The 14,953-nt window shown below is 39.9% G+C and overlaps 1 protein-coding gene across 1 annotated transcript in view; it reads right to left on the reverse strand.

Moving 5' to 3' along the window:
- Positions 1–14,953, reverse strand: part of CDH2 (cadherin 2) — a 190,287-nt gene that overhangs the window by 174,602 nt on the left and 732 nt on the right. Inside the window, exons 3-6 of the mRNA XM_077778166.1 lie at positions 13,764–13,864; positions 12,154–12,216; positions 10,040–10,140; positions 8,889–9,041 (exon numbers count right to left, since the gene is read on the reverse strand). Coding sequence (XP_077634292.1) covers positions 8,889–9,041; positions 10,040–10,140; positions 12,154–12,216; positions 13,764–13,864 — 418 coding nt within the window. The remainder of the gene's footprint in view (positions 1–8,888; positions 9,042–10,039; positions 10,141–12,153; positions 12,217–13,763; positions 13,865–14,953) is intronic.

The following is a 14,953-nucleotide window of genomic DNA, read 5'->3' on the forward strand; positions in this document are numbered from 1 at the left end:
TTGCTGGTCTTTATGGTGCCAAAAGACGAGACAGGCACCAGTGGGTAAAGATTTTAGGAACATATGCTCCAGTTAAACTTTTTAAGAAACCACTTTTTAACAGTTAGAGCTCTCCAAAGACGGAGCAGACTTTGTAAGGGAGTGATCTCCTCCTCATTTGGGGGGAGGGAGCAGCAGTGGTATTCTTGCAGAAACTGGATAACCATCTGTCAAGGATGCTACAGCAATGAAAACACTGTTTACATCATCGAACACCACAAGGGTTTCATTTTTATCCTATCTGCCATTTCTGTAGAGCAAGCCTTCTGCTGACATGAAATCATCAAGCTGAAATGAAGGATTTTAAACCATTTTAGGAGTGACTCAACAGAATGTGTTAGAGTGGTTCCCAAATGCAGGTACATAAAAAACATCTGTGGAGCTTGTCGTCAACACAGGTTTCTAAGTCCCACTTGATCTCATTTCTCTCGTCTACTCCGTGACATTGTCTTAGCAATTAGCTCCTCCTCCTCTCTGCTGCACCATCGCCATTTCCCTCGCTACTGGAGTCTGTGCGTCCCCTTGCAAACCTGTCACTCCCTTCTGTAAAAGAATATCCTCGGTTGACCCCACTTCTTTCTCCAACCATCACCCACTTCTCTTCTTCCCTTTAAAGGAAAACTCAATCTGTATCCAGCATCCACCTCCACCTGACTGTTGACCACACCCAAATCGAAGAGCCCAGTTACTCCGGGCTGCAGAATCAATGGTGAATTCTCAGTCCTCATCCAAGTTGATCCTTCAGCGTAGAATTGGACACAGACGATCAAGCCCTACCTTTAAAACATTTCCTCACATGCCTTTGAAGACGCCACACCTTCCTGATTTTTATCCTACCTTCCTGGTCACTTTTTCTATCTCTATTCTGCCTCTACATTCTGACTTCCTAACACTGGAGGGCTCAAATTCTTGATATGAAACCATTTATTTACTTGCGTTGGTTTTCTCCTCCTCACATGGGGATCCTTAGTGAGTTCAGCCGGGGTCCTGGTTCTACTTACTATTTATACACTCTGGACTCCCCATTCCACAGCCTGGTTTACTCCACTGAACCCCAAACCTACATCTAAATATCCTCCCCCCGCCGACATCTCTAACATTCATCTACACAGATTCAAACCAAATTCCTGATCTTCCCCCATCACAGTGGCTAACATCCTTCCCAGGATTCAGGCAAAATATCACGGAGTCATCCTTGACTCTGTTTCCCCACGACTCATCCAAGCCATCAACTCTTGCCAGCTCTATTGTCAAAACAGATCCAGAGAATAAACTAGGACTTCCATCTCACATCACATACAAAACTTAACTCAAAATGGGTCACTGACCTAAACATAAGAACTAAGGACCATAAAAATCTTAGAAGAAGGAGCAAATCTTTATCACCTTGGATTTTGCAGTGGATTCTTTTTTTTTTTTTTTTTTAAATATTTTTACTTAATTCTAGGAGAGAGAGAGAGACAGTGTGAGCAGGGGAGGGTCAGAGAGAGAGGGAGACACAGACTCAGAAACAGGCTCCAGGCTCTGAGCTGGCAGTCAGCACAGAGCCCGACGCGGGGCTCGAACCCACGAACCGCGAGATCATGACCTAAGCGAAAGTCGGACGCTCAACCGACTAAGCCACCCAGGCGCCCCATCTTAAGCTATGACACCAAAGGAAAGAGCAACAAGAGGAAAAACAATAGATAAATTGGACTTCATCAAAGTTAAACACTTCTGTGCATAAAAAGACATAATCAAGAAGGTGAAAAGACAGCCTAAAGAATGGGAGAAAATATTTGCAAATCATGTATCTGTCAAGAGTCTAGTATCCAGAATATATAAAGAACTCCTACAACTCAAAGACAGTGAACAATCCAATTTAAAAAAGGGCAAAGGACTTGAATAGACATTCCTCCAAAGAACACACCCATATGACACCCATGAAAAGGCTCAACATCAGCAGTCATTAGGGAAATGCAAATCAAAACCACAAATAGGTACCACTTTGCACCCACTAGGATGGCTACAGTCAAAGCAAATGGCAAATAACAAGTTTGGGTAAAGATGTGCAGAAATCAGAATCCTTGTGTACTGCTAGTGGACATGCAAAATGGTGCTATGCAAAACAGTTAGGAAGTTCCTCAAAAAGTTAAACATAGATTTACCATATGACCCTTCAATTCCACTCCCAGGTATATACTCAAAAGAACTGAAAACAGGTACTCAAAAAAAAAACCGTATGTATACACATGTTCACACTAACTATTCACAACAGCCAAGAGTTGAAAACACCCCAAACACCCATCAGCTAATGAATAAGTAATAGTTAAATAGTTTACAGTCAAANAAATACAGACAGATTGGAAACCATATATATAATATATATAGATGACACATGACACATGCCTTATCCTAATGGATAAGGGGTTTTACTTTGAAGCGATGAAAATGATTTGGAACTAGACAGAGGTGGTGGCTGCCAAACATTGCAATGTACTAAGTTTCATTAAATGGTTTGCTTTAAAATGGTTAATTTCAGTTTATATGAATTCCACATCAATAAATTATTTTTAAAAATATTCAGAATCCGAGGAGTGCCTAGGTGGCTCAGTTGGTTGTCTGACTCTTGATTTCAGCTCAGCTCATGGGATTGAGCCCTGCATTGGACTCCATGGGGCCTACTTGGGATTCTCCTCTCTGGTCTCTCTGTCCCTTCCCCCGGCTCACCTGCACTCTCACTCTCACTCTCACTCTCAAAATAATAAATAAATACACATTTAAAAAAATATTCAGGGGGCACCTGGGTGGCTCAGTTGGTTAAACATCTGACTTCAGCTCGGGTCATGATCTTATGGTCTATGAGTTCAAGTCCTGCGTTGGGCTCTGTGCTGACAGCTCAGGGCCCGGAGCCTGCTTCAAATTCTGTGCCTCCCTCTCTCTCTCTCTCTCTCTCTCTCTCTCTGTCCCTCCCCTGCTGGCACTTGGTCTCTTTCCCTCTCCTGTTCTCTCAAAAATAAATATTTTTTAAAAGATTAAAACTAAAAAAATAAAATAAATATTCAGAAAACAGCTCCTTCTCCTAACTCTAGTGTTACCACATTGGTCCAAGACACCATCGTCTCTCACTGATATTATTACTAGTCTCCTAAGTGGTCTTCTCGTCCCCTCTTATCCCCTTTGTTTTTTCTCAACACAATAGTCAGAATGATGCTATTTTGTCTGTCAGATCATGCCTTTCCTTGACTAAAAGCCAATAGTTTTTTGTTGTTGTTGTTGTTGTTGTTGTTGTTGTTTTTATCTTCTAGTCAAGGCCAAAGTCCTTACAGTGGTCTACAACGTCCTACCCAATGTGACCCATTACTGGTCTAATCTCATCGTTATCTCCCCCTCTACTGCTTGGTCCTTTCCTCTCTCCACAAACAGAACATACCAGATTCCTTGCTTATCCTCCAACATTCTAGAAACACTCTTGCCTCAGGGCCCTTGCACTTGATGTCTGCTCTAATTTGAATGCTCTTCCCCAGACATTTACAGCTCTTGGACCATCTCCAACAGCAGTTGTTACTCAACTACCTCCTATGCAGTGATGCCTCCCCTCAACATCCTATTTAAACTGCAAAACCACACATTCTCCCTAGTTCCCTTCTCTGCATTATTTTTCCATGGCATTTATACTATCTAACATACAGTAAATTTTACTTAGTTCCCATGTCTATTTTCTACTCCCCACTAGATGCTTACTAGAGAGCCTAGAAGGACAGTGAGAAAGGGTCCCTCTGTTCTTAGGACGACAGATTTTAAACCATTTGGGTGCCTGCTTGCCAGTGTTTTTGCATATGTGAACTGTGACTTACTTTCTTTAACACAGTCCTGGTTGCAAGTTTTTGAGAGAGTAGGCCTCAGCTACTCCAAATTACTGACGGCTATAAATAACTGTAAAAGGATTTAAAAAAAAAAAGCGACCACCCAAACTGGCTTATCTTGGTTTGCAGCATTACATTAAGAAAGATGGACCTAAAATACATCAAAAGGGGTATTAAAAATTCCAAGTATTAAATAAAGTCTAACTGATATGATGAAGACAAGGATGAAGTTTCTTAGTTCTTACGTTGATCTTATTACTGCCACACAGTATTAAAACAAGGTGTCCTCCCCTAACAATCCACATGGCTGCATTTCATTCGTAGCTCCTTAGAGCCTATCATAACATCCCAGAGAACAATCTCAGTACTTACTGCCTTCTCCCACAACCATTGGAAATCCAAGTTCAAGGGGGTGGTGCACTTAAGAAACAAGATATTTATAAACCTACCTTTCAAATATTTAAAAACATTGACACATTCATAACAAAAAATATGTATCAACATTAAAAAAATTAAAACAGAGCCAAGGTTTTCATAAGAACTCCACACAAGCCTCGAACACAGAGAACTACTTGAAATAAAGATGGCTTCCCCAATCAGCAACACATATCATACAAAAATACTCATGTTATTAAAAAAAGTAGTGCAGTTGTAAAGCCCTGCTAAACTAATAAAAAAATATTTTAGTACTGTTATAGCTTCCTCAGAGCATGTTAATGCAGACAAGCCTCAATCAGTAAGTAAACTAATCTAAATCAAATTCCCTCCACTTGAAAATAATCATCATGTCCTGCCCTGAGTTGGTGAGTATAAATGGATTACTGAAAATATTCTTGGTAATTGCAGGTTGCTATTTATGTTGACCAGAGTTGGAGGAGTTTACTTAGTAAAATGTCTAAGCATGCAGACCACCAATGCACAACACACAGGAAAATCACTCTTGACATCCATACTAAAAACAGCCTGGTTCCTCTCTGCAATGTCATGGGGTGGTTATTTCATAGTGTCAGTTACACTGCTGGGGACAAAATGAAAATTTATGATTGCAGTTATTTTACTTTCAGGTAATGTGCTACCACAAGAGATTTTTCTAGTTCAGTGGAGTAGAAGTTAAATACTAGAGACTAAATATTATTTTCCAAAGCCCTAAATTTTTCTGCTTGTAAACAGGTGTGTGCAAAATACCAATGGTGACAATAACTGAAGTGTATTTTTAAATTACAGGGGGCTTCGTTTGCCTTATAGTCACCAATTCCCAAATACGGCTGGTAACACATAAGTCATGGAGCGGAGTGGAAATAAAGAATACCAGGTTTAAGATAAACTTGTCACAAGATACTCGGCCAGTTAGGTGAGTTCTCATTAGCTCTCATTGTTTCCTCAGTTATACCATAATGTTTTGTTTTGTTTTTTTAATCATCGCCATCATCAGAATTAAATTAGGAATCAGGAAACCTGGGTTCTAATTCCAGATTTCCAGCTAACCATCTAAAAAGTTGCATAATCATAGGAAAAGCATATAATCTCTCTGAGCTCCAATTTGCTTATCTGTAAAATGAGGGAGGTTGATAATAAATGCTTTTAAAATGGAACAGGAAAATGCAAGGTAAAAATGAGTCCCTCGACATATTAAAAGTGATCCCAATTTATAAAGGCAAACACAGAGAATACCACGGGATAAAAAAGAAATGTTTTCCACTTGAGGGGAAATAGAAATATGAAAAACATTATAAAATTAAATGGTCATGAGGATGTAGCAAAGAACTAACATACTCTGAGCCTTGGAAGGAAGAGTCCTGCAAAAATGTAAAAAGAAAAAAAAGTCAATACTCTGCATTCCCTTTGGCCTAGTAATTCTACCTTTGAGCATAAAACCCACTAAAAAATATCCCTAAAGAAAAATCAAAGTTCTCTAAAAAAGAATCTCCACAGCAGCACTATATCTAAGAGAGAAAAATTGGAAACAACCTGTAAGTGCAAAAATAGAGGCACAGTTAAGCAAAATCTGGTCTTGCTAACAAAATGGAACAAAGGCCTATATAGCCATTTTTTAAATACTGGACCATCTTCAAAAGAGTGGAAATAGTCAACATGGTATATAACATGAAGTGTAAAGGTTGACCACAAAATACACTTGTCTTCTTCATGATTTTATAGAAAATGTATCAGTGACAACCGGAAGAGAAACTAGAGAGAAAGTATTAGTTCCCTGGGTCCATTCTTTCTATAAAGTTCATCACAACAGCAAAAAACTCAAAAGGCAGATGGAGAGAGGAGAATGCTCTCCACATTACAGCACAGCTTTTATAGTTTCATGTGTCTTCGACCTAGCTTCACTAACGTAACTAATACCACCTTCTATCTTCATCTGACGCTTGATGTTTTCTGAGCACTTTCACAAAGATTATGTTGTTTTATTGGCTGGAAAAATAATCGCCATTTGACATTAGTACACCACAATGTTAAGCTTTTGTACAAGGTCCGCTGTGTCAGGAATGTATCCTATGAAACCATGCTATACATATTGTTGGGACTCCCTTCTCCCAGAATGTCATCATTAAGAAATCAAAGGAGGCATCAAGAGCCAGGAATTATGGTTTCAGTAAGCCTTCAGACTCTAAAGCAAATTTTAATATGGCAGAACTGGCCAGGAGGCAAAAGCCTTAGAAAACTGTTTACATGCATCTTATGGACTATTGCTTCTTTCCTTAAACATCATAAACCACAAAACCTGGCAAAAGTGATCACTCTGGTTGGCCTAGCAATAGATCTTTTTCAGATTTAAAATACGTAAGGTAAGCAAACTTCAGTGCACAGAAGTCATGAGCATAGCCATGGCATTGTATTCGGGTTCAGGGTATAGATGCACCTTTTGATCATTATCCCACTAAAGACTCCAAAAAGAGAAAAAGTAAAAATGTAGAATTCTTCTAAATAACAATTCTTCAAAGAAACTTAACTGGTGACAACACTCTTGTAAAAAAAAAAAAAGTGGATATTTCACAAAAGCATGTGTCAATTCTCTTCCTCACTCCAAAACAGTCTTTTCTACTAATCAATACTTTGAACTTTATGTTTTAAGCTTTCAGATACTGGTGTCCTTTAACATATACTATGAGTGACAAGGAAAAAGGTAATGGTGTGGCATGAGAGAAACAGTTTTTTTAAACAAGGCTAAGAGATCACGACGGTAACAGTTGGGCATACCAAAGCATAGAAGTTCTATCAAAGACCATGATACACACTTGTCTCAGCGATGGCTGGAGCACAAAGTCAAAAGCAGTTTCAATCTTTCATATTTACAACTTAGCAAAATCCCAGTTTCTAGGTTATACTAACAAGACCCTGGCAAGCAACTGTGCCCAATTTTTACCCTCACCATCATTATCTAATAATTAGAAAAAAAGGCTTTCATTTTCAAAACCATTCAACATGCCAATGTACTTCATCTTAAATCAGTGGTTTCTAATGACAGACCATGTGCTGATTTGTAACCAGAAAATTTCAGCAAGCTTTTAGGAAAAGACACTAAGAGAAAGGATTATCCATTTAAAAAGGAATCCCAGAAACACTGCAATAATTCAATAAATTCCACTGGTATTTTTTCTCTGGCTGAGTTATTCCAGAGAATCGTGATCAACATGATTATTTTTTCAGAATTCAAATAATATTTACAGGTCCCATAGGCCCTAGGATACCACGTAATAATTCACAGATTTTAAGAAAATGACATATGCATGGAAGAACTCCAAGGCTCATGGTAAGTAAAACTCTGATTTGAATTAAGCCTCTAACATGTCAACCATTACCCACTAGATAAGCAATTCCGTGTTGAGACAGACTCATTTAACATTTACTCATTAAAATATCACGTAATAAGGCAAGAACAGAAAGACGTCTTTTAAAAAAAATCAACTTCAGAAAGATCACATAGGTGTGAGCAAATCACATTAGAATAGAAATGAAAATAAAATGATAATCTGCACGAAAGAACCTTAGTAGCTAAGAGGCCATTTACATTTCAAAGTCCTCTGTCTATGGTATTCTTAAGTATTATACCACTAAGGTTTGTCACTGCTACAGAGACACTTCAATTAAGGCTGTGTGGTAGAGTACTGTGTAAATTAATTAGCCGAGGTTGCATGGCTTTTCTAAAAAGAGCTCTCTAAAACAGCCTTAGAGATATGCACGATTTGTGGGGAATTACAATTTAAATACAACCTACTAATAAATTCTTTTTGCATTCACATTTCAATGACATTTTGTGTAATGATAAATAAGTCCATGAAAATACTACTAACCAAAATTGTATTTGCTTTCAATTAGATATAAAGGAAGGGGCTTTCAAGTTTGTTTATGATACTCAAAGTTTTATTTCAGATTTTATCTAGACTTAATGGCATGATAACCATAATGAATTTGGTCGACACTTAAATAGGAGACGGGTCTATATCTGAAATTCACAAGTTAACAACTAAATTTGCCATCTAGTTAATTTCTATCAACAATGTCAAAACAAAAGTATGGATCTCACGCTCCTGCCTCAAGACATCCTGGTAGATCCTTTATTATAATTTGGCTGAATATTAAAGTTTGACGTGTTTTATCAAAGTTAATATCCTAGTTATTTTTAAATTCAAACTACTGAATGAATTTTTGCTGTAAATAATTTCTATTAGAATCAGATGTTTGGCAAACAATATTCGTCAACATAAGTAAAATGTGTGCAGAAAAACTAAAAATTAATTGCATTATGGTTTCTACTATAAATTAAAAATGGAAGAATTCTGAAGTTTTCAAGAGATTAGGCGCCTTCCAATTATGTACATAAGAGATTCATAAGCTCTTCTGTAATCCTAAAATAAAGTCCCTACAGTCTCATTATAGTGATTGTGAAAAATTCATACTTGTTATACAGTAGAGATGATTTAGAGACTTTTTAATGGCTAATTTGTTTCAAGAGCATAGACACTGTATGTACAAATATATCTTTTGAGATAGTACCATTGAGAAGAGGCTGTCCTTCATGCACATCCTGCGATAAGACTGCACTGTAAACATCTTCAGGAAATCCAGTCTTGCATAATGCGACTTCACCAGAAGCCTCTACAGACGCCTGCAACACAAGAAAAAAATGTGTGCAATGATTGCTACCTCCTTCAACTCAGAAACATTCCACTTGGCATAAAGCCGCAATTTTTCTGCTATCTTGTACAAACAACCCCTTTGTATCCGAACAGTTACAATTAGAATGTAGAGGGCAAAGGGTTAATCTTTTTGATAACTGAAGTAGAAGAAACAAATCCCACTTGTCCTGTCCAGTAAAATCGAAATAATACACTTGAGGTTCTTCTAAAGACCGCACATTTCCATTAAAATGGTCATTGTGACTGAAGAATTATCAAGTGGACCAGGGGTAGGGGACAGCCGAGTAGTTTGCAGGCTCCACAAATCACCATTGCCATCTTAACTTTCCAAGAAACATGTATACGTTCAAGTACACAGATTTTTATATCCTCATAGAATTCTCTGTGAAGTTGTTTCAATATACTCTGTTACTTAAAAAACAAAACTACAACATACTTCAGGATATAGGGTATTCTGTATCAAGAAAAAAAATTAATCAAAAGCACATATTTCTCTAACTTGAAGAGCAGGGATGTATTAAAAATATAAATAAAGATTAATACAATTATGTTTCCTTTTTATACTTAAAAATTAGAAAGTCTCAGGACACCTTAGTGGCTCAGTCGGTTAAGCATCCAACTCTTGGTTTCATCTCAGGTCATGATCTCATGGTTCATGAATTTGAGCCCCCTCATGAGGTTCTGTGCTGGCAGAGCAGAGGCTGCTTGGAATTCTCTCTCTCTTCCTCTCTCTCTCACTGCCCCTCCTCTGCTTGTGCTCTCTCTCTCTCTCAAAATATATAAACTTTAAAAATTAAAAAAAAAAGAGGGGGAAAGGGGGTGATGGGCATGGAGGAGGGCACTTGTTGGGATGACCACTGAGTGTTATGTGTAAACCAACTTGACAATAAACTATTTAAGGAAAAAAAATTAGAAAGTCTCTCTTATCATCTTCCTCTCTGTTATCACATACGCCTTTAAACACCCAGTGAGACTAAAACTCAATCATACCAAGTTCTATCCACTTACCCCACCAAGTTAGTTTCACTATGTCTTCCAGCCCTACTGACATCATCACAGCACTCAATAGGACTTGTGCAGTGCTGACATTAATTATAGGAAACTTCACCCTGCAGTGACGGGGAGCCAAATACAGGAGGAGGAAGAGCGTACAGAAGCTGACAGAGGGAGGGACTGCAGTATTGGCAGGGCTAGCATTAGAAGCAATCTGCACTGGTGAGGAGAATCAGAAATTGGGAGGAAGGAGGAAGGGAAGCCCTGGAAAGAGAGAGGCATGAAAGCTGCTGTCACAGCGATACAGCTCAGCCTCATAATGAAAAGGGCTACCAGGATTATGCATGAGAAGTTTTGCAAATACGAAAGCCATAATAATCCACACTAATCTAACATTTAAACTAGTCTTTTCAGATCTGGGAAAATAAAGGAAAAAGTACATTTGAATGTCGTTAAATATTGCATAGTATTTAATCGCACAAGAGTATTAGGAGCCACGGTGAGATATTAGTTCAGACCCTCCAAACTAGCAAACAGTTTTAGTCTGTCGTGTGCAAGAAAGGACTACATCAAGTCAAGGATCTAGAGCAGCCATGCCCCTCACACAGGTGTTAGTGGAAGCTGGCACAGGCACAACGGAGCGCAATCTGGAAAATTCTAATACAGATGACTGGATACATCCTTGCCTACACGGTAGGTATACTCCTATGGAAACTTTCCTATGGGTGCTCCAGTCAATGTGCATGTTCACAGCAGCACGGTTACAACAGTGGGACCCAAAGACTAACTAAACGTCCATCAAAATTCTCCCACCGCCAAAAAAATGAACATGCAACAGCATTAGAATGAAGAATTAGAGCTACATTTATCCCCAGGGTTACATCTCAAAACAAAGAGTTTCTTTAACTTCCATGTAAGCCTGCAATAGAAACTTAATTATAAATCAACCTGGGATGACCATTACTTTTAGGCAAGTTCAGAAACCTATTTAAGCAACATTCCAAACTCTCAGGTTGAAGACGGTACCCTCTGCAGCATGAATCTCGCAAAAAAAGTTTAAACCATGATTGATGACGCCATTTCTATACATAAAGTTTAATATCATGTGAAGTTATTGACATACATCAAGCAGGAATATAAAAACACACAAGGTAGTGGTAATACCAAACTGAGGACAGTGACTACCCCACCCGGGGGAGGGTGAAATAGGAAAGGTGTCAGGAAGGGTCGTACAGGTGGCTTTGATTTTCTTTGTAATAATTCATTTCTTTCAAAAATAATTTAAATCGAATAGAGTAAAATGTGAAGATACGCACAGGAACATGGGTGTAAATTATATTATTCTCTACTTATCCTGTATGCTCTATGTATTTCATAATAAGAAGGAGAAAACATTAAAGCCTAAGTGGATATCAGGATTCAGGCTTCCAACACCCATGAAATTAGGGACACTGGATGCTAATTTTGATTCTTGCCTTCTGGAAATATCCAGGCACTTGCACCAGGTCTGGCAAAGGACAGGCATTCAATAAGTGAAAGCTTTTGCTTTTGGTTAACCAAAAGGATGAAAGGGAGCTCCCCGGTTCACTTGTAAAATGGCCCAAGGTGTTAGAAATCTGTGCTCCACCGATGGGTTAGAAGTTGGCCTGTTCATCTCCAGACCAGACTTCTGCAGAGGGAGGCCATGGCAGGCCTCCAACCCAGGGTAGGTGGGAGCAGAGTTCTGCAGGGGCAGCAGAACAGAGGCCAACAATGGGCGGCGTGTAGTAAGCAGGGGTCACATTCCAACATGGGGTGAGGGCAGTGGGCAGGTGTGTACGCAAACACTCAGAGATCAATAAAGTCTAAAGACTAGAGGGAAACTGTAAACTTTTTTTCAGCTCCACAGCTAGTCTCTTGTTTTCCGGTGGATCTGCCCTACAGTAGGAGAATAAGCAGCAACGTGTTCCTCATCCAAACCCACAGGAATGGAATTTCAAGGCCGAATCAAGTCTGTCAGTAATGCTGGGAATGTTCACTTCTGAGTTTCTGTCTCCACCTTATTTCAGAGAAGGGAATTTCTGTCCTTAACATGTTATCCTTTGCCCAACGCCTTTGCTCCGTCTCCTCATCTAGGAAAGGGGACCTACCTGCAGAAGGCGGCTGTGAGAATCTCTAATACCATGTGTCTAAAGCACATCTCTAACAGCTGCCTACCAATATTAAATATCCACGGGGGTCATGTGTTACTTTATGAGATCTTCCTATTCATCTTAAACAGCCCAAGCTTCTCTAAATTCTTCTTCCCTAAGACAAAATGGATTCATAACATAACATCCTGTTATTCTATAATGTGTTTCCTTAAAAACGGGCTCCAAGAATTATGAAATGTAAGGATACATTTTCAGTTGCTGCAGCTGGGGAGAAGGGTGCTACTTGCTTTAGGGGCTGAAGACCAGGGATGCTTCTAGTCATCACACAATGCACAGGCCAGCCCCCACTGCACAGAATTATCCAGCCCAAAATGTCAATAGGGCCACCAGGGAGACACGCTATTCTTTAGCAACTCACGAAAAATGGGGGTCCATCTACCCTTTAACATCCCTGGCAGTGGAAAGTTCACCATCTTTTCAAACAGTCCACCATCTTTTCAAACAGTCCACCAAACTCTTACCGGAACATCCACCTTTTCTGAAAACTGAAACAGTTCCATTGTAGCTTTGCCTCACTGTTAATGGATGAGTCCGCTGGACCCATGAGGAAGGTCAAGTTCAAAGATAGAAACTTTCTCCTCAAACCGTTCTCTGTGGTGCATGGGGGAGGTGGTGAATCACGCGCATGTCCCAAATATTTGAATAAGGTAGGGATCAGCAAACATTCTTCTCTAAGGGGTCAGACAGTAAACATTTGAGGCTTGACAAACCACAGTGTCTCTGCTGAAACTTAACTCTGCTGCTGTAATGCAAAAGCAGTAATAGACACTGGGAAATGAATGAACACAGCTCCATTAATTCAAATAAACTTTACATATGGACACTGAAATTTAATTTTCATTTCAGTTTCAAGTATCAAAAATATTTTTCTTCTTTTGATGTTTTAAAAGCATTTAAAAACATACAACACATTCTTGACCATACAAAAATTCGGGGCACCTGGATGGCTCAGTTGGTTAAGCGTCCAACTTTGGCTCAGGTCATAATCTCACGGTTTGTGGGTTCGAGCCCTGCGTCGGGCTCTGTGCTGACAGCTAGCTCAGAGCCTGGAGCCTGTTTCAGATTCTATGTCTCCCTCTTTCTCTGACCCTCCCCTGCTCACGCTGTCTCTCTCTCTCAGAAATAAATTTTAAAAAATTAAAAAATTATTTTTTAAAAAAAATGGGCATCAGGGGTGTCATCTGTAATCCCTGTAATAGTGTGTTAAGTGTTATAGAACATTGCTATCTCACCTAATTCTCACAATAGTCCCTTGTGGGGGGTGAAATTATCTTCATTTTAGAAATGTGCAAATGGGTTCTCACTCAGAGGAGTGTTAAGATACTCAAGACCTCACATCCAGGAAGAGGAAGAAGTATGATGCGAACCCTACAGTCTTTCCAAGTAGAACAAATACAGTGCAATTCTTTCCAGAAACTTGTACAGAGTGTCCATTTGCCAATGGAAATGAGACACCCTCACTGCCTTTAAGAAGTTCAAGGCTTAACATTAGAGCAAAATAAAAACTGACTGCAATAGAAAGTGGCAGCCAGGAGGTAGGGACATACAGAGAACCCAGGGCAGGGGTCTGGGGGCCTCCCAAGCAGAACCCAGGAGTAGCCAGGCAGTGTGGGTTGGTGGGAAGCCATCCCAGGCGGTCACTGTTGAGCTGGAACAAGGCAGCAAGAAACAGCACACTGCCCGGGGAATTACAATGAGTTCAGTGTCACTGGAGTCCAAGAAGCAAGGCAGGAAGTCAAGAGTTGAGGCTGGAGAGTTAGACAGGGTTAGATCATAAATGGTTGGGGGCTTGAGGTTATTCTCTTGGCCATGAAGAGCCAGGCACAGATTTAAAGCACAAGCAGATTGCATTTGATAGAAAAGTCTCTGATGCTTTGTGGGAAAATGTGGGGGGTGAGGTGACAAGTGACAGCTGGGGTACAAGTCAGGACACAGACTTGAATGGGACAGGGGCTGCAGGAATGAGGAAGGGGCAGATCCTATCAGTGTGAGTTAAAACTGATAGGGTTAGTGATGGCAGGGATTCATGGTGGAGGAGAGGGAAGAAGGAAATGACACCCTCCCCCACGTTTCCAGCTGAGTGACTGTGAACTTGGGTGGCACAAACTAAGAAAGATAATCGCAAAATTATAACACCAGGAACAAAGTGCTAAAGAAGCAGAAAGAATGGGATGATAAATCTGCCTGTAGAAATCAAAGAAGGCTCCATAGCTGAAGTGACATTTAGGCTCTGTCTTTAAAGATGATTAAAAATTTGCCAGGAGAAGGAGGAGGAAGTGGGAAAGGGCATTCCAGGCAAAAGGTGCCACAGAGACAAAGGCTTGTTGATTTATATTGAGCTTGTAGTCAACCCAAACAACCCTGATCTTTTTAACTGGAAAACGATTAAGTCATGGCTTCCAGTATCTTTGTTGCTGATTTTGGGCCCCAAGGGGCAGCAATTTACATTTAATCTTCCCAGATATGATGGTGATAAATTAATAATTCCACCTAGATTTAGTCATCTCCCCTCCAGCTCTCTGCATCTAGAAAGTCTGAGGCACCCTAATGTCTTCATAAAGACACTACTCTGATATGACAGACAGGGTATGATGCATGCCCAGACATCACCCTTCCCACCACCCTGGGGCCCTGAGCCAGGCTCTTAAGAGGGACTCTTAGCAGAGTGGTGTGGAGCACGGACTCTCAAAGTGCTAGACTGCCCAAGACTGTCAAGAGACGACACAGTTCCCCATCT

This window comes from Crocuta crocuta, unplaced genomic scaffold (genome assembly GCF_008692635.1).
Source record: "Crocuta crocuta isolate KB4526 unplaced genomic scaffold, BGI_CrCroc_1.0 scaffold26, whole genome shotgun sequence".
Lineage (NCBI taxonomy): Eukaryota > Metazoa > Chordata > Mammalia > Carnivora > Hyaenidae > Crocuta > Crocuta crocuta.